Below are 18,870 nucleotides of genomic sequence, written 5' to 3'. Positions count from 1 at the left end.
TAGAAGAAGGAGTCTGAATGGGACGTCTAACTAAGGAAAGTGGACCTTCAAGCGGAACCAAAAAGTTTGGAAGTGGTTTCCCAAAGAAGAAAGAACAAAGTGTTGACATGGTATCCCAGGGAAAGCCAAGAGGAAATGTCAATCGTCAACAACAGATTGCTGCTATCGCACTAGCCGTTAATACAGCACCGAATCTGGGATTTACCCCGCAATTTCAACAAAAGCAGCCTCGACAACAGGCTCAACAGTTAAACAACAATCAGAAGTGCAAAGAGCTTTACAGTTCGATCCGATTCCAATGACCTACACAGAGTTGTACCCTTCTTTGATTAAAAGAGGTATTGTTCAAACTAAGCACCACCACCAGTACTTGAGAAACTCCCATGGTGGTACAAAGCTGAGATCTCGTGCCCTTATCATCAAGGAGCACCTGGCCATGATCTCGAGCATTGCATAGCTTTGAAATCTGAAGTTCAGAGGTTTGTTAGATCAAATCTTCTCTCTTTTAGAAATTTGAATCCAAATGTGCAAGCAAATCGGCTGCCCAATCATGGAAGGCACGTTGTAAACATGGTGTATGGATGTCCTGGTCAATACCGAATCTACGACATCAACTTGTCAAGAGCAAATTTGGTACAAATTCACGCCACTCTCTGTCAAATGAGGGACTTTCGCCGATATCAATATGGTTCCTGCAGAGTATGTAGCATAGATCCTCATGGTTGTGTGACTGTGAGAAGAGATCTTCAAGTTTTTCTAGATGATGGTACAATTCAGATCTTCAAAAATAAGAATGAAGATGAAGTTAACATGATAGGATGTTATCCGCATAAGCATTTAGTCTCAGATATCAACTCGGAAATGCCTAAAGTTAACGTCATCGTTCCTCATTTCAACATGCCTAAGCGCATAGAAATGACTTACAACAAACCAAGGGTTCCTGTTGCTCCTTTGATCATTTGCCTACCTGGACCTATTCCTTATGACTCTGACAAAGCAGTTCCCTACAACTACAATGCAACAATGATAAAGAATGGACAAGACGTTCTCGTACCTACTCTTTCATCTGTTGTAAATATCGCTGATGTGAGTCGAGTAACAAGAAGTGGACGTGTGTACACTCCATTACCTCCAAAGCAGCCAGTTGCTCCTGCAACCAGGAAAAATCCTGTTGATACACCGGTAGGGAATCCTGTGGAAACTCCTGTCAGTAATACAAACACTAATGCTAGCCAACCCAGTGGAATCAATGTCGATCCTGACTTTGATGAAATTTTGAAGCTTATCAAAAGAAGCGAATACAAAATTGTGGATCAGCTTATGCAGACTCCTTCAAAGATCTCAATACTTTCATTGCTTTTAAACTCTGAAGCCCATAGGGAGGCCCTGATAAGAGTTTTAGACCAAGCTTTTATAGATCATGATGTGACTGTTGACCATTTTGATGGGATAATACCCAACATAACAGCTTGCAATAATTTAAGCTTTTGTGATGAAGAACTCCCCGAGGAGGGTAGTAATCACAATCTTGCTCTACACATTTCTATGAACTATCAGTCAGACTCTTTGTCTAACGTGCTGGTAGACACCGGATCTTCCTTGAATGTGATGCCAAAAACGACTCTTGCTCGTTTGTCTTAGCAAGGAATGCCTATGAAGTTCAGTGGTGTAGTAGTCAAAGCATTTGATGGATCGCGAAAACCTGTTGTCGGTGAAGTCAATCTTCCCATGACAATTGGACCACATACATTTCAAATCACCTTCCAGGACATGGACATTCAAGCTGCTCATAGCTGTCTGTTAGGACGGCCATGGATCCATGAAGCAGGGGCAGTAACTTCTACGCTCCATCAGAAGTTAAAATTTGTAACAAATGGAAAATTGGTAACAATAGGTGGGGAGCAAGCCTTGATGGTGAGCCATTTATCCAATTTCTCTTTCATTGGTGTTGATAATGTGGAAGGAACACAATTCCAAGGTCTCTTTTTAGAAGACGAATCTTCCAAGAAGAAAGCATCAATCTCTTCTTACAAAGAGGCAATGAAAGTAGTAAAAAATGGAACTACCGCTGGCTGGGGGCAAGTTGTGATCCCTACCAACAATGAAACTAGAGCAGGACCCGGATGTTCACCGATGTTCTCAAACTACACCAAGAAGGAAGAAACCCTTCGTCAGGTCAAAGAAACGTTCCTTAGTGGATGGTTCCTTAACCCAATTCCTCAAGAGGTTAATATCCTTATCGAAGAATGTATTGAAGAAGGTCTCTCCGACCCTAAAGAAGAATGGAAATGTTATCTCAATGACTCGGGATATCTATCTTAGGAAGAACTGTATGCACCGTTCTATCCCCCTTCAGAGAAACCTAGGGGAGAAGTCAAAACAATTGCTAATGAAACTCCGCCTGTTCCTGCAGAGGTCTGGGACACCTTGGGACAACCAAGTGGCAAGTATGATTATATGGTGAAATACACTGCACCTGAAAGTTCAAAGATTTCGATTGAAGATGTCTAACCAACTGGATGGGGAGATCCCTTTGAATATAACTGTAGCGGCCGACCAAAAATATTCAAGCGTTTTCACATTCGAAATACAGAGTCGCCACCAAATTTTTTTTATCCTAAAAGGGAGGGGAAAATAATGATAAAACCCACGAATAAAGATAAAAGGGATAAGATAACCAGATTAGAGTTCGGGAGTCGGTTAAGTAAGGGGAAGGTATTAGCACCCATCACCTCCATCGTACTCGATGGGACCCTTTTAGTTATTCTTGCGATCGATTGTTAGCTTGAGTTTTACTTGCGTTTTTATTATTAAACAAAATTAAAGTTTTTTATTATTGTGCTCGCCAAGACATTTGTATCTTGTGCCTACGTATTCCCTAGTGCAATGGGAAAGTCAGAGCAATCGTAGTTCGGAATAAAACTACGAATTTTGGTTGATTGATTTTAATGAACAATGTATCAATCGCTCTTTATGAAAAGGTGGTACGAACTAAGTTAAAGGGTCTTTAATGGAATCTAAGCATTCAAACAAAAGCTTAACTGCCATCGCCTAAATTCCTTAGAGCAACTTGTACCAGTACGTACAAACCCCTCTTGATTCATCCATTATAGACCAAACTCGATTCAATTTATTAGAGTTTACATATATGAGTGAGTTGAAAAAGGAGTTTGGTGTCGACCAATATTTATTACGAAAAGAAATGATTTAGCGAGTTGAAATTGTTTTTAGTGTTTTGTTAAATAAAGAGACAAATCAAGTTTGAATGAGTCCTTAACGGAATTCAAGCATTCAAACAAAGGCTTAACGGCCATCGCCTAAATGCTTTAGAACAACATGTACAAGTACGTACAAACCCTTCTTGATTCATCCATTGTAGACTAAACTCAATTTGATTATTAAAAGAGTTCTTGCAAACGACGAGACAAATCGAGTTTGAATGAGTCCTTAATGGAATTCAAGCATTCGAACAAAGGCTTAACGACCATCGCCTAAATGCTTTAGAATAACTTGTACAACTACGTACAAACCCTTCTTAATTCATCCAATATGGACTAATCTTGATTTGATTATTTAAAAGCATTTTGTAAAAAAGGTGAGCTAAATCGAGTTTTAATGGAATCTAAGCATTTAAACAAAGGCTTAACGGCTATCGCCTAAATGCTTTAGAACAACTTGTACAAGTACGTACAAGCCCTTCTAAATTCTTCCATTATGGACAAAACTCGGTTTGGTTATAAAAAGCCTTTTGATGGAAAAAGGAACTTGGTATTGACCAAGGTTTGTTATGAAAATATTCGCACTTGGGCGATGAAAGGGATTCACACTTGGGCGAGGAAAAGAGTGATTATTGAAATCAAAGAATTCAAATAAAGGCTTAACGGCCATCACCTAAATGCTTTATTGTTTTTAAGAGTTTCTTGTGAAAAAAAAGAGGAAAATCGAGTTTGAATGAGTCTTTTAATGGAATCTAAGCATTCAAACAAAGGCTTAACGGCCATCGCCTAAATACTTTAGAACAACTTGTACAAGTACGTACAAACCCTTCTTGATTCATCCATTATAGACTCAACTCAATTTGATTAAAGAGGTTGAAAAAAGCACTTGATATTGACCACGATTTATTATGGAAATTGTTTAAAATGAGAAATGTGGTGTATCAATGACTTAATTAGTTTATTTGAGTTAATATAGATTAAAAATAGGAAGAGGTGTATTAGTGAAAAAGTGTTTGTAAATAAAAATGAGCTAGGCCCGCTAGCAATCATGGCCCAAACATACAAAAACCTAATTAACTTCTAAAAATTCTAGATAATGATAATTAAATTAATAAGGAAAAAGAATGAGTAAATAAAATAGAATAAATAAAAATAGTGAGATGGCAGTAGCGTCCCTCTCCCTTAAAATCTCACATAAGTTGTTGTTTTTTTTCATTTTTTTTTAATTTAACTAGTGTCTTACCCGTGCGTTCGCACGGGTACCCGTCTGTCTCGCGCATTGGGTTTTAGGGCACTTTAATAAAATAGGGAAAATGTATATATATATATATATATATATATATATATATATATATATATATATATATATGTAAGTTCATATAATAAGGTAAAATATATTAAATAGGTTAAAAATACCTGTTGGACCTTATAGTTGGTTAATTTATCTAAGTTAATAGGACATTAAAGTTTATTGGGCCTTAGAATTCTAGCCTTGGTGCAGAAAACCTATTTTTATTGTTAGACCTAATTTGTTAATAGGCCCAAAAAAGAATCCTATTATTGGTATTGTTACATAACGCTGGAATTTAAAATGAAAGTAACGTTGGATTCATAAGCAATCAAAGAGTCTGTCTTTGGCATTGTTGGTGTAAGAAACGCAGGGTTGGGTGATAAGTGTGAAGAACAAAATGTCGCAGCCAAGAAGGTATGTGCATGTGTTACTGTTTATGTTGTTTGCAGAGTTTATCATAAGATATTCATCCATTTAGAGGTCGCAATGTTGTTTTGATTCCAGTTCACCCGATAGGTTGGAGTTGCAAACTCCATGGAAGCGGCTCACAGTTGAGAGGATACTGAGTGGGTCACAGGAGAATGATGATGTTATGGAGGAATGGAAGAAACAACATGAAAGCTTGAATCGTGTCGACGATGCCGGTAAAGTTTCTGTAGAGGCTGCCAGGATTGTTGAAAATAAAGGGTAATCTTATAGTTTAATTTTGTTTTTTGTATTGAATTCCATTTAACCTCTACAAAATTGAACGTGTTTCCGGAATAATGAGTTACAACTTAGTTTAATAAATAGTTTGTATGTTATTGTGTTGAAGGGATGATGGAGATGGAATTGAATACATAATGATATCTTCTGATAGTGAGAGGTAAAGTTTATTTATAAGTGATAGGGAATATATTATCGTTATAGGTATATTGATGCTGTTGTGTTTGCATTGTGCTGTAAATGTGGTCTTAATTTCAGGGAAATGAGTCCTGTACAGGAAGAGTTCGAAGAAGCGTACTGGACTCGTGAAGTTCATGATGTAAAGAAGTTTTGCTCAAATGTTATGGTAAGCAGTGTTCAAAGTCTATAGTTGTTGGCACACTGGTGTTATACAGAGATGTAATGTAACTGATATTGTATGTCAATGAGTGCAGTATATTCCTGCAGAAATAGTAGAGAAATGTGGGCTTGCTGGAATGTCAGAGATTACCCTCAATGATGTGGACAACGGGTACCCATATGAGTGCAATGTGAAGAAGAGGCCAAAAAAAATGAAACATATTTGTATGGAGAATGGTTTGACTATGTAAGGGCAGCGGAACTGAAAGTAGGTGATAAAGTGCACTTTGTGATTTATTACCCGCCGGTGTTAGATATTATGGTAACAGTGGAGCGCAGTGGTGATCGTTGATAGAGCTGTTGGTTAGGCAATGTTTGTGGTGGATGTATAGGGCTGTTTTTTAGCAGTTTGGTTTGTATGGGATTTATGGTTTTGTTTTTTTTTGTAATGGTGGATGTGAACCAAGATTAACAATTATGGCACTATGTATGGTTTTAAATTAAATATTATCAATTTTGGTTGTAAGTTTCATGGAATGAGCCAAATCTGCCATGGTTTTTATGCAAAATTGATTACCATTCTGTTTTAAAATTAAGTATTGTTTATTATAAGTATTGAACAGGATATCTATCAAACTTGATCAGAATAGGGAACCTAATTTCATTATTGTTGGTATAAGTTGGGGTATGGCTCCTGTAAATGGTAGGCTATTAAATCTAATCGGTAAACACACAACAATGGACATATGAATAGTTGAAAATTCAATTTAATAGTATATGTTAAAGAGTAGTACGATAATATTAAATGGTTATAAAATAGTTGTAATGTGTTATATTATATTGGGATGTGAAAGATCAATTGGGTTATGGGCAGTTATTGTTTTTCGTGAGGCATATAAATAAAACGAAAACTGTTTTGAAGTGATGTAAATGCAAAGAAGACTAATTGAACAATTGCATTGATTTCTATTGGGCGGTGGAAAAGTAGCAGGTATGTGAAGAGTCCATTTAGAGTGTTATATAAGTAATGTGCAGATAGTTTGATAGCACTAAACACTAAAGCATTCATCATTACTCTGCAATCAAGAGTGTAAGCTGCGAATTTCTGAAAAGATGGAAGGAAGAGTTGATCAAGCAGTGAGAGGTAAAGGTAAACACATCATTTGAAAGTTTGCTCTGTTACATATTGTATTTAAAAGTTATATATGGTTGCATGCAGGTGAAGAAAACTCGGTCAACCAAATGGCTGTGGGGAAAGCTGTCACCTCTGATAACTCTGTGTATGTTTGAATTAGCTTATGTTGAGTATACGTTTTATGTTTTAATTTAGAATGTATGATAACACATTTATTTATTGACCATGTTGTCTGTTTGTATAATGTTCCAGATGCCATGAACCTGTTGTTGATGATTTTAGTTGCCATGTAGAACAGCCTGCTAAGTTACAATATTGTATCTGGAAGCAAGATGTGTCCAACGGGAAGATGGCTCAGTCATGTCTTCTTGTAAGTTATTATTCGTTTTAAGCTTATTGTCTTTCCCTAACAGTTAATGGGATTATCTAATGTTGTTTTATATCAATATTGCAGGAAATTCCTGAGCATGTTGTGGCAAGTCGCTGGCTCCATGGAGCAAGGTTTGTAGATTTGGTTGACTGGGAAAGGGAAGTCAGGTATGAATGTGAAGTTCATCATACCGAAAAGGGTCAGATGTTCTTAGGGCGTGGTTGGTACAAATTTGCCAAGGAAAGGTGCCTGCTTGATGGAGACTCTATGGGCTTCAGCGTTAAGGATCCCATCAGCAAGGAGATACTTGTAACAATGTTGAAATATTGACAATGATGTCAAAGTTTGTTATAAGTATCTAAGTGTTTAACTTTTTGTAATTTTCTGGTGGACTTAGGTCCACCTTTATATTAATATATAAGATTTTGGTATTTAGATGTTATGCTATATATATATTATTTCTATTACTTACATTGCTAATATGGTGTTAGTAATATATATTACAGCAGTTACTTGCAATACTAATATGCTGTTATTAATATAGATTACCGCTGTTACAGATTTACTCTGATCAATTCTAAAAACTTAGACATTGTTAAAAACTTCTTTATACACAACATTTGTAGTTTTCTCCCTGAATTTCTTTTCTTCATCATGTATCAGTATTTTGATTCCCTTTTTTGTTGTTACTCTTGACAATGCGACATAAATCTGGCCATGTGTGAATACATCTTTCGGTAAGTACAAACCAACGTTATCCAATGACTGTCCCTGTGATTTGTTAATTGTCATAGAATAGGAAACTATAATAGGGAACTGTCTCTTATTCAGTTTGAATGGCCATGGTGATTGGGATGGTGACATGTCCATTCGAGGTATGTAAACCAAATTTCCCAAACCTTTACCACCCATTATTGAAGCCTCCAGTACATGGGCTGCCATCTCTGTTATACACAGCCTTGTGCCGTTACATAAACCTTCAGCCTGATCTATATTTCTCATGAGCATTATAGGTGTCCCAACCTTTAGTTTTAAGTGATGGTTTGGCAATCCTGATGTTCGGAGGGAACTTAGAAATTCTGGTGTGAGGATATCAACTACTGCTGGGTCATGAATCTCAGACTTGTCAACTGAATTTGCGCTGTAGTAGTCACGAATCTCTCCTACATTGTTGACCAAACAGAATTAGTAAAAGCAAAAATTAGATTAATATAATCCATTAAATTATATATTTTTGTTGCTTAACCTGGCATCAAGCTAAGTATATGGTCATTGATCTGATCAACAATCTGCAGTGTGGAGGCAAGTATCGCTCGACTTTTAAGGTAATCTACACATTGGAAATTATTTATGAAATCAGGGTATGTGCTATTGACAATGGCCACGATTGGATCATCAAATTCTGTTATCAGAATATCAGGTGGTATGTTGATTTCGGCGGTGCCGTCATTAGGCTCAGATATTCGGCCCTCTCCTATTCTTAAAAGCCAATCTGAAAACTGTGCTATCTCATTTTTGTCAGTCTGTGTTGATCCTGTTCGTAGCCGCATGTTTCTTGTCAATGTTAATACCTCAACTGAATGCCATATGTAAGATGCATTTATGGCACAGTGTACAATATCGGAACGACTGCCTCTGGGGACGACAGGTAAAATCTGTCTGAAATCGCCCCCGAAAACAACAACCTTTCCACCGAATACATCAGTTGAATTTTTGTCTGCACTCATAACATCTTTCAAAGTTCTGTCAAGCGATTCTATTGCATACTTATGCGCCATTGGTGCCTCATCCCATATTATAAGCTTTGTCTGTCGTAACATGTCTGCGACATCATCGTTGAATTCAACCTTGCAAGTAGAATTGTCCATAGTTGGTACCGGTATCCTGAACTTTGAATGTGCAGTTCTACCTCCTGGAAGTAACAATGATGCTATACCGCTAGTTGCAACAGTTAAACATATATCGTGTTTTGATCTTAATGCAGCTGCGAGTGTTCTCCACATATATGTTTTTCCGGTACCACCATAACCATGAAGGAAGAAAACCGCAGGTTTTTGAGACTCCACAGCGTGGATGATTTTTTCATAAATACTTCTTTGCTCATCTTAGGAACATAATATTGATTGTAGAACGGTGTTAGAATAATTGATTCATAGAATTTCAAAGCGTAAAATAAAATGAATTTAATTGACACAATAGTTACCTAAGAGCAGCAAACAGATTTTCAAATTCTGAGTTCATTGATGCTGTATCATAATTACGCTCATCATATATGAGCCTGTTTCCCAACTGTTCAAGAACATAAGCATCCGGATATGGAATAGGACTAAAATCCTTTAGTGTCCTTCTATTTGCCTGAAGCAGTTTCTCAATTTCTATTAAAGTCAAATTTTGTAACTCTTCTTGTGTGAGGTCCAATTCTGCATTGATATGAGAAATTGAGTTATAATACTGTTAGTAAGTCATCTGTAGGTTGTTATTAACAAATTGTTTTGTTTGCTATTTTATTATGTCTAACAAACCTGGATTAGCAGCCAATGCTCTTTGTGTATGTAAGACACCATCAGATAATAGGAGCCAAGTTTGTTCCCAAACATGTGCAGGGCGATTAACAGCACCAGACAAAAGCATGATAACAAACAGTTTTCGAAGAAAATGACCAGTCCCCCAATGACTTGCCTCCTTTATAGCAGCTATGTATTCTTTGTCGTCTTCAAGAAATCCCATTGCAAAGCATGCATCTCTGAATGTATCATACTAAATGTTATCCACGGTCCTGATTTCCTCATATGTTGTTGGTCCTTTTGCCACCGTCAACATCATGCGCAGGTAAAACAGTTCACCAGTTGTTGGCGGAACCCATATGAGACGTCCAATGGTGAAGCCTTTTTTCCGCGGTTTCCATTCTCTCTTTTTTTTGTGGTAAACAAACTTTGAGACAAACTGACCATAAGTTAATGTTTGTGCCTCTTCATATTTAGCATTTGCTACCAGCCATGCAGTAAACATTGATTCAGTCACACTTGCAGTTTCCAGCACATTTTCCATGCGTGCATAATCTGTATAGTATATAGGTTTCTCCCCAACCAAATGATAGAACATACGTTCCACAACTGGTTTTCTGCCATGAATATTGTAAGAGTAAATGCGCCAGCATGCTTCACTGGGTGAGACATACCTGCAGTCGAGATATTGTTGGATCTCATCAACAGGTTGACTGCTATTTGTTGAAACTGCTGCTGTTATTCTGTCATAGCCTTTATTGATATATTTGAAAAGATATTTTATGGAAGTACTCTGATTACACCATTCCATGTTTATATGTGCCTGGTATTTCATAAGAAATCTGGTATTATATGGAACCACATGTCTGTTGTCCAAGGTGATACCATTTTTTTCAATAGTGAAGGTTTTTGATCTTCTCCTATAAAGCGGATATCCCTCTACATCAACAATAGTGTCTTCAATAAACTTTTTGGGGTAGTATTTAGAACATCGTCCATTCTTCATACATTGTGAGGTCATGCGAGCAAGCCCACATGGTCCATGCATCATATGTGCCCTAACCAATTTGTATAAATTGGGATGAACAGTCGGGTCGGGAATTTCAGCAGAAATGATCTTGTCTATGTCAGATGGTGTAGGGTATTTGCTCTTAGGGTGTAGGAATATCAAGATGTGAGCATGTGGCAATCCGCGCTTTTGGAATTCGATGGTGTACATATCTATTAAATTGAAAGTTAGTTCGATGTAATATTTTGGTACTACACAGACACATGATTGAAAAGTAGTATAATTAAATGAAACAACTTACATGCAATCACTTTTCCCACGACATGGTGTTTTGTAATATCATCCATGAGGGTATCAAACTTTATTTTGAAAACTTTTGAAATGATATCTGGCCTATCATGGGGTTGTAGACCTGTGCCTGACAATGCTCTTTTAATTTCAGGCCAATTTGGGTTGCAGGTAAAAGTAACAAATAAATCAGGGAATCCCAATTGACTTGAAATGGCCATACCGTCAAAATATAGTTGATCCATATATCTCTTGCTACCAACAAATGTTGATGGCAGAACAACTCGTTTTCCTCGCTTTTGGTGTTCATTTCTTGTATCGCAATCAGTTTGAGCGGCCAAATTATTATATTTGCCCACTCTTAATTTCGACTGATTATCTCTCAACCAATTCAGTCGTTCGGATTCCATCATAGCATAGCCGTCGACTAAGAATTGTTGAAATAGGCGTCTTGAGTAAAGTAGTGTTTTTGCCTCTTTGCGACGTTGTTGTAACCGGTAAGAAAACCAATCCTTAATGCTTTGACGGTTTCTCTTAGTGACCTCAGTTTCATGGCGATATCTGTGCATTATATTTTTCCTGTAACCATCTTCCCCATAAGGAAATATAAGAGGATACTGACAAGCCAAATATGCTGGGTGAAACTCATCTATTCGTTGCAAACCACCATTGCGGCGCTGAATTAAGATGTCCCTTTTATCAGCATAATCAATGTCTCCCACAATGAGTGCAGCCACTTCTGAGACAGTAGGTTTGTTGTAAACACGGCCATCTTCGGATCTATCAGAAATAAGCCTGAGTTTTAAATCTGTGAAAGAATTTGTCCTTAAAACATCCCTTGCCATTCTAAAAGCTTTGGCATGAACATTGTGCTGATCTAACATCATCTTGAGCTTTTTGACAACCGGTCGCTCGATGCCTTTGTTGTCCCTGTTTATTTTTCGCAGCCATGAATAAATAGTTTAACATAATATTTTTATAAAACAATTGTGTAATTATGCCTGAGCATGCTTACTTGAAACATTTTATTCTGTGTTCAACTTCATTGTCCGTGTCATAGATGTATAATTGAGCATATTGCGGAGGTTGCCCTGTTTCTGGCAGCAGTGTACCAATTCGATGACAGGTCTGACCCTGCAGTCTCAAAGTAGGGGGTCCACCTCTTTTAGAATATGTTGTGTCAAACTTCATTCCAGGGGAAGTGAATGAGAATATTGCGTTGTATGTTCGTATGTTAGCCTGGTAGTTTTTACTATCTGAATATGTGTTATTAAATAGAAGATCTTGCAACACCTGTGGAGGTTGCTCAAGGAACGGAAGAACAATTTTTCCTCCACGGCAATAACGATAAAAGCGAGGAGTTGCTGTAATTTTGTGTCTATTCACTTTTTCTTGGTACCACATACATGCTTGGCAGTGTGCGCATTCATAACTTTGGTCGCCAATATCGTAATATTCTGAAAGAAGAAACCACAATATTGAATATGTCTATCAACAGAAGAAGTGTACATCATTTGGTTATCAGTGTATGATATGGAAATACCTTGAAGATGGGCCTCCTGTAATTGTGCCGGGTCTGAATCTTCGTCAGAGCTGGAACTATTAGAAGAATTTAAATTATTGTCAGAGTTGGAGTCATCATTGTCTTCATAATGAGATTCAACAGACACATTATGATTTGAGGTAGATGGATGATCCATGGACTGACTTGACATATTATAATTTGAAGTAGATGCTTGATCCATGTTCTGACTTTGACTAACAATGTTGTTCGTATTTTGAACCCTACTAACTTCAGTATTGAACAAATTTCTCAATCTTTTTCTGTTATCCAAGATTATTTTCCTTCTCTTTCTAGCCATAGCCGTTTCAATAGTGGTTTCATATGTTACAGAAGATGTAAAATTATGATTTAAATGGGAAGTGAGGTTGCTTGATCTGACACGGTTTCGATAATCCCTCTTTGCTTTAAGAATAAGCTTTCTCCTCTTTCTTGCAATGGATGTTTGAGGAGCAGTGTTTTTAACAACATCTGTTTCCATCACAAACACAAAAGTAGGATGAATAATAATACTACAAATAAGATTGATTTGTATAGATTTATGCACACAATATGAGATGTATAGCATGCTACTTCATGATTTTGAATACTAAAAGTTTACAGTTTCTAATTGAAGGGGAATTGGTGGGTTCAAATGTCATGAATGCAGTATTGATTTTAATTTTTCTTTCATACTTGAATATATATGAAATTGGAACTGAATATGAATAGAATGATGGTTATAGATTTAAATTACTACTTATCCCTCCCTTATAACTGTTGTGTGTGTTAAATGTATTTAATTTAATCTATACAGGTTATTTATAATATTTTATTTGATGGATGTGTTACTCTTTTAAAAAGACTTTAAGTCAAAACTAATATTATAAGTAAATAGAAACTGAACAGTTAACCCACTTTCTGCATGTACCAAGTACTTGTTTCCTATTGCACTGAATAGAAGTTTAGCATTGCAACTGCCTGCGGTTAGGGTTCCGACAATGGCATCTTCACACGGTGGTCCTTCTGTGCGTATTCCCTCTGATGATGAAAATGATTTCAGGTATGAGTAGATAATTTTATTTCACCATTGCTTTGCGGTAGAAAATAGGGTATACCGGTATACAAAATATGGTAGTGTGGTAATAACACTTAACAACATTTAGTGATGGGTGTAGTATCAATATAGCGCAATGTTGTATTATGTGTGGTATTTGTCAAGAAATCAAATGTGACTGAATGACTATTGTTGGTTTTTATTGTTGGATTTCATATCCCGTCGTTGCTCGGCATATGACTATTGCTTAGTAAAGAATGCTTCATATGCGGTTTGTTTTTAATCCATATTTGATGTTGGAACAGCGATGATCAGGCAATGGAAATCATAGAAGATTTGGTAAAGGAAACAGGGTACGATCCTAAGGTGGAAAGAAAACGCAGGAATAAACAGCGCAATGTCACTGCTGATCGTGTTGTGACGAATGTTGATGTTGTCGCACAAAATAGCGCAATGGTTAAAAGCAATCCCAATGCAGGACCTGTAAAGATAAAAGAGGAATCAACAGACATTGACACAAATGAAATCAAAGTTTCTGAAGTTGGTGAACCAAGTGGATCAAAAGAGGGTAAGAAACAAAAGGGTAAAGTGGTGAAAAAAGCAAAGGTCGGTACAGACATTACTGTAGACAGTTCTACAGGGGCTCAAAAATTTTTCTGGAACACCCATGTTACAAATGCTAAATCTACACAGCAGAATGTAATGGTAAGGAGATATTTGAATATTTGCAGCATGTTATTGAAAATGTAAATAGTATATATCGTTAATAGTTACCTTATTTCTTGTATGCAGCATTTCCCTAAGGAAATCGCCAAAAGATGCCTCCGTCGCTTTCAAGATGAAATCAACCTGCTGGATGTGAGGACGAAGAACATTGTTACCTGTCAGGTTCACAAAGCTAACAGAAAAGGAATACCCCAGCCATATGAAAAGTACATGGCCCTGGGATGGTACGAATTCGCCAAATCTCTTAACCTGCGTAATGGGGATACAATAGCGTGGAGTATGCTGCGATTCTCTCCGTATATCTATGTGAAGGTTGAAAGACAATGAAGAAACTGCTGCTATTTGCAAACCGTGTACTATACCCGAATTTTAATGGTTACATTATATGTTGGGAATGTTATTTTGGTACATTGTGTTATATATATTCTGCTACATGTTATTTTGTAAGCACTTTATCCAAAATGTGAACACAGTAATATTGTGACCACTGGAAGATCTAATCTATAATCGTTTTCGGGACAAATTTTTTAAGTTCTCCTATTATATTCTATTAATCCACTCTGATATGCTGTTAGTTAAAATGAAATCTGTCCCATAATATTGTATCAACATTATAGTAAGATCAGACATAAAATTATTTATTGATAGTTAACATAGTCAAATGTTAAAAGTCCTGGTGTTTGTTTGTGAGACACAATCCATGTTTTAGTTTACAATGTAATGACAGAAAACTTAAATTCTGCTAATCCAAACAAACCGTTCTTTGCAACATCATTATTGTAACTAACATTAAAAATAATAAAAAAGGAGCACCCCGTTATAAGAGGTATAGTTAAAATGGAATGTTTGATATATGATAAAAAAGAATCAAAATAATTAATAATAGTATATATAATATGTAGTTCAATTTGAATCATTTGAATATAATAAGCCAAAGAAACCATTGATAATTCTTAAATCAAATTGAACATAACAGAAGCACATAGCCAGTATTCATGCACCAATTATTACAGAAAATGAAATCACACACATGATTAAAAGCAAAGGAAACTAACATTCAGTTTTTATAACAAACACCTAAGCAAAACACACACAAAATAAAAATATTCCTAATCAATCTTCTCCATTTTAATTATCTTCTTCAGCTTGTTTGATGACAGTTCCCCATCAATAGATTCACTTGATGCAGCAGGAAGATGTCTCTTACCACCAGGTGTGACAGCATCCGGCTTGTGTTCAGATGTAATTTCCAGGTCCTGCAATGCCACGATGAAGACTATTAGTTAGGAATATTGATATAAATGTAAGTCGGTAAGTGTTAGTAATATTGATCTAAATGTAAGTAGGTAAGTGTGTTGCAGTGAGACTTACTGTAACCAATTCACAGTCTTCATTGGCATCTGTTTTAGCTTCATCAACACTCTCTTTAATCTATATATTGTTAAACACAGTTTTCAATATAACATAATCACACGAAAAGCAAAAAAATGCATACACAGTTTAAAATTTCTACCTCCAGAGTATCAGGTACGACAGTTTGGATTGGAATAGGTTCCTTGAGAATTTACCAAAGAAAAACAAAATCAGGCCAAAAATTGTTATAATATGAAGTCCTCTTTTATAAAACAAATGTCAGTTTATTAGAGCTGACCTCATCTGTTCCCCATTTTTCCTTAAGTTGCTGGATAATAGGATCATTTTTTATAATCATAACGACGGAACAGTTCTTCCAGCGTGGATGCCACTTAACCTTCATAGCCATTTCCAACTTCAACAACTGATCGAGTGCTAACGGAAAGTCCAATGGATCAGTAATTCCAGCCTATTTAAACAACTGGCCATTTTAGTGTACACAGAGTATTGAAAAGTACATTCTAATTCGTCTGCACAATATAAATATAACCTGAATCATAGTGTTACGAAGTTGCGATGCAGATAAACCCAACAGCATTTCACATTCTCTGTTCCAGAAGACAAAATTGCAGCTTTGGCCCCCGTGAGTAACCTCAATTTCAATCTTATACCTGAACATCATAAGAAGTCGTTCCGTTAAAAAAGCCGACAACATAGAAACATCAAAAACATGACAAAAACAACATCTATTAGGTGAGAACAACTAAAACCTAAGGACTTCAGCCATGGTTTCATGACCAGATTCACACTCAAAGGGGGGGCTGTCCCCGCGCGCTATAGATTGACACATATGGCAGGCACGATAGAACCATCCAAACGGAGATGCTACTAATAATTTTGTTGTAGCGACAGTAGCGCAAAATGTAACCTGGACAAATAGCCGCCAAAATCAGAAACATGTGACACACTAAACAATGAGGTTATAATTACGATAATATAGGAAAATAGAAAGACATACATCCGTAAGTTGAATAATCTCAGCAATAGGCAAAACAACAGCCTTTGAGAACAATTTTTGCACAGGAGTGAGCTTTTGATTTTCAGAACTTTGGGAGGAATATTGGGAATTCCCTCCAAGTTGGTCAGACAGGGTTACCTTGCTCTCCTCAGGCATTCTGCAGAGCATGGATCATTATCAAATTCATACATGAAAAAAATAATTGCATAAAATGGATGACACTATCAACATACCTATCAATAAAGTCTTTCATGATCGGAAAATCAGCATCAACACATAAAAGGGTCACATTGTAGGTGTTTGTCACAGACAGAGGATACTTTCCTGCAAATTCAAATTACACCTTGTCAATATATTTATCACAGATTTTTTTTATTTAGTATTAATTTATAAAATAAGTCATGGAATAACCTTCTTCCTTCACTTTGGCATACTGAAGCAACACAACTGTAGGTAGTGATGCAGCAACCCTAACTTTGTTAAACTTGATGAACTGATCCGCGTATGATTCCCACAGAGTACAGTTCAACATGTTGTTGCTAAACCATGATCACAACACATTAAGATATATAACATGATTCATATATGAGGCAGTTTAATGTATAAAAAAACAAACCTGTGATCACGCAACATCATGCTAATTTGCTGCTTCTTTGCACCTGACTCAGTCTGCGCATAACCAATACTATCCACCATTCCAACGACATCTGAAATAAATTTATTAATTTCACACGGCTATAATGCACTCAAAACATGAGACAATAAAAAAAACCAAAAACCATACTCACGAATCAGAACATGTTTGTCAAACCTCCCTGTTATGATGTCTGAAAAACTTGTAAATAAAATCGATTTCGGGGGTATCTCATGTTTGTCTTCATCAAGAACAGACGTTCCAGCAGTAAACTTTATCATATATCTGTGTCCCGATGCCCTGAAGGCCAGAACATAAGGCACCACCTTAAAATTAGATACAGTATAAGTATGGCCTAATAAGCATTTTTCGGTGAAAACCGACACATGCGGTGCTGGAACAACAGCAATGAATATCATCTCCCTGCAGCAGAAACCAACAAATGATTCAAACTATACAAACATAGGTAAATGATAAACATACTGAAACATAAACAGGGTAATCACCAATTTGTCAACAAAGATCATTTCAAAATGTTCCTTGCTGTTGGAGACAACTTTCCATCGGTGGTGAATCCTAACAACAATCTTCCAAAGCTCTTTTCCATCATTGATCTCTGCTATTCTCTCAACAGGCCTTGACATGATAATGCAAATTCACACTGCACTGAATGATTACCGCAGAAGTTAGCAAGCATGGAAAGAGAAGAATGAAATCACTGATAAATAGGCAAGCCATTTAAACACATAATTACTGCAATTGTGCAGTTTGGAACGTGGAGAGGCACAGAGTAATGGTCCTTACATAACTGCAGCAACATGAGAAGCTGTGAGGGTGAAACTTCCACAGTCATAACTGACCGCAGCCCACCATGCAGTTGAAGGATCAAAAATTCTGTAGTAACCACCAAAGCTTATGTGGATCATTGAGAGAAGAGTTGCTGATGTGGATAGCCTAAGAAAGTCTCAAATGGTAGACTTTTCTTATATGATAGATTTGGAACCTAATTAGTACACAAATAAACCCTTTCTTAGTACACGGAAATAAAATATTACAGTACACAGGCTAACATATATTAATTAATTATTTTTCAACCAGCTATCAAGGTAGACTTAATTGGAGTTAGGGGAGGAATTTTCTTTCACAGCTAGTGTATCTTTCAACCATCTATCAAGGTAAACTTGTTTGGAGTCAAGGGTCGATTTTTTCTTTCAAATCTCGGGTATCTTTCAACCATCCATCAAGGTAAACTTGGTTGGAGTTAGGGTTGACTTTTGCTTTCTCAGCTCGCATATCTTTCAACCATCCATCAAGGTAAACCTGGTTGGAGTCAAAGTTGGATTTCTACTTTCTTAGCTCGGGTATCTTTCAACCATCCATCATAGGTAAACTTGGTTGGACTCTGAGTTGGCTTTGGCTTTCTCGACTCTGGTATCTTTTAACCATCCATCAAGGTAAACTTGGTTGGAGTCAGGGGTGGATTTTTCTTTCTCAGATAGGATATCTTTCAACCATCCATCAAGGTAAACTTGGTTGGATTCATGGGTGGATTTCACTTTTTTCATCTCGGGTATCTTTCAACCATCCATCAAGGTAAACTTGGTTGGAGTCAGAGTTAGATTTTGCTTTCTCAGCTCGAGTATCTTTCAACCATCCATCTAGATAAACTTGGTTAGAGTCAGG

The 18,870-nt window shown here is 36.7% G+C and overlaps 5 protein-coding genes across 5 annotated transcripts; 1 reads left to right on the top strand and 4 right to left on the bottom strand.

Annotated features, from left to right (window-relative positions):
- The first annotated feature begins 6,666 nt into the window (after positions 1–6,666).
- Positions 6,667–7,388, top strand: LOC131642373 (uncharacterized). Its single transcript, XM_058912631.1, has 4 exons — positions 6,667–6,703; positions 6,773–6,833; positions 6,941–7,058; positions 7,143–7,388. Exons 1-4 carry the CDS (start codon positions 6,667–6,669, stop codon positions 7,386–7,388), a joined length of 462 nt encoding a protein of 153 aa, XP_058768614.1.
- Positions 7,389–7,643: 255 nt separating this feature from the next.
- Positions 7,644–9,835, bottom strand: LOC131642371 (uncharacterized). The gene is made up of 4 exons (XM_058912630.1): positions 9,581–9,835; positions 9,262–9,478; positions 8,305–9,149; positions 7,644–8,221 (listed from the first exon to the last, which is right to left on the bottom strand). Exons 1-4 carry the CDS (start codon positions 9,783–9,785, stop codon positions 7,644–7,646), a joined length of 1,845 nt encoding a protein of 614 aa, XP_058768613.1. The 5' UTR covers positions 9,786–9,835.
- LOC131642370 (uncharacterized) lies at positions 9,816–12,901 on the bottom strand. Its single transcript, XM_058912629.1, has 6 exons — positions 12,403–12,901; positions 11,875–12,316; positions 10,873–11,789; positions 10,448–10,822; positions 10,237–10,315; positions 9,816–10,179 (listed from the first exon to the last, which is right to left on the bottom strand). Exons 1-6 carry the CDS (start codon positions 12,899–12,901, stop codon positions 9,816–9,818), a joined length of 2,676 nt encoding a protein of 891 aa, XP_058768612.1.
- A 2,378-nt stretch (positions 12,902–15,279) lies between these two features.
- Positions 15,280–15,953, bottom strand: LOC131642367 (uncharacterized). Its single transcript, XM_058912627.1, has 4 exons — positions 15,834–15,953; positions 15,696–15,737; positions 15,554–15,613; positions 15,280–15,438 (listed from the first exon to the last, which is right to left on the bottom strand). Exons 1-4 carry the CDS (start codon positions 15,942–15,944, stop codon positions 15,292–15,294), a joined length of 360 nt encoding a protein of 119 aa, XP_058768610.1. The 5' UTR covers positions 15,945–15,953; the 3' UTR covers positions 15,280–15,291.
- A 51-nt stretch (positions 15,954–16,004) lies between these two features.
- Positions 16,005–17,831, bottom strand: LOC131642368 (uncharacterized). The gene is made up of 9 exons (XM_058912628.1): positions 17,671–17,831; positions 17,342–17,610; positions 17,170–17,260; positions 16,965–17,092; positions 16,787–16,877; positions 16,554–16,710; positions 16,306–16,463; positions 16,086–16,206; positions 16,005–16,016 (listed from the first exon to the last, which is right to left on the bottom strand). Exons 1-9 carry the CDS (start codon positions 17,829–17,831, stop codon positions 16,005–16,007), a joined length of 1,188 nt encoding a protein of 395 aa, XP_058768611.1.
- Positions 17,832–18,870: the final 1,039 nt, after the last annotated feature.

This window comes from Vicia villosa, unplaced genomic scaffold (assembly GCF_029867415.1).
Source record: "Vicia villosa cultivar HV-30 ecotype Madison, WI unplaced genomic scaffold, Vvil1.0 ctg.004896F_1_1, whole genome shotgun sequence".
In the NCBI taxonomy this organism is placed as follows: Eukaryota; Viridiplantae; Streptophyta; class Magnoliopsida; order Fabales; family Fabaceae; genus Vicia; species Vicia villosa.
The sequence above is the reverse complement of the archived record's forward strand: the minus strand, read 5'-3'. Positions and strand labels throughout refer to the sequence as shown.

Coding starts and splice junctions, on each gene's coding strand:
- LOC131642367 (XM_058912627.1), bottom strand. CDS start 15,944: ATGGCTATGAAGGTTAAGTGGCATCCACGCTGGAAGAACTGTTCCGTC. Junction 15,738..15,833: donor AAAAATGGGGAACAGATGAG/GTCAGCTCTAAT, acceptor TAAATTCTCAAG/GAACCTATTCCAATCCAAAC. Junction 15,614..15,695: donor TCGTACCTGATACTCTGGAG/GTAGAAATTTTA, acceptor AACAATATATAG/ATTAAAGAGAGTGTTGATGA.
- LOC131642370 (XM_058912629.1), bottom strand. CDS start 12,901: ATGGAAACAGATGTTGTTAAAAACACTGCTCCTCAAACATCCATTGCA. Junction 12,317..12,402: donor ACAGGAGGCCCATCTTCAAG/GTATTTCCATAT, acceptor TTCTTCTTTCAG/AATATTACGATATTGGCGAC. Junction 10,316..10,447: donor CTTCACTATTGAAAAAAATG/GTATCACCTTGG, acceptor ATATCAATAAAG/GCTATGACAGAATAACAGCA.
- LOC131642373 (XM_058912631.1), top strand. CDS start 6,667: ATGGAAGGAAGAGTTGATCAAGCAGTGAGAGGTAAAG. Junction 6,704..6,772: donor TCAAGCAGTGAGAGGTAAAG/GTAAACACATCA, acceptor GGTTGCATGCAG/GTGAAGAAAACTCGGTCAAC. Junction 7,059..7,142: donor TGGCTCAGTCATGTCTTCTT/GTAAGTTATTAT, acceptor TCAATATTGCAG/GAAATTCCTGAGCATGTTGT.
- LOC131642371 (XM_058912630.1), bottom strand. CDS start 9,785: ATGGGATTTCTTGAAGACGACAAAGAATACATAGCTGCTATAAAGGAG. Junction 9,479..9,580: donor AGCATTGGCTGCTAATCCAG/GTTTGTTAGACA, acceptor ATATCAATGCAG/AATTGGACCTCACACAAGAA. Junction 9,150..9,261: donor AATCTGTTTGCTGCTCTTAG/GTAACTATTGTG, acceptor TGAGCAAAGAAG/TATTTATGAAAAAATCATCC.
- LOC131642368 (XM_058912628.1), bottom strand. CDS start 17,831: ATGTCAAGGCCTGTTGAGAGAATAGCAGAGATCAATGATGGAAAAGAG. Junction 16,878..16,964: donor TGCCAAAGTGAAGGAAGAAG/GTTATTCCATGA, acceptor TTGAATTTGCAG/GAAAGTATCCTCTGTCTGTG. Junction 16,207..16,305: donor ACCATGGCTGAAGTCCTTAG/GTTTTAGTTGTT, acceptor TATGATGTTCAG/GTATAAGATTGAAATTGAGG.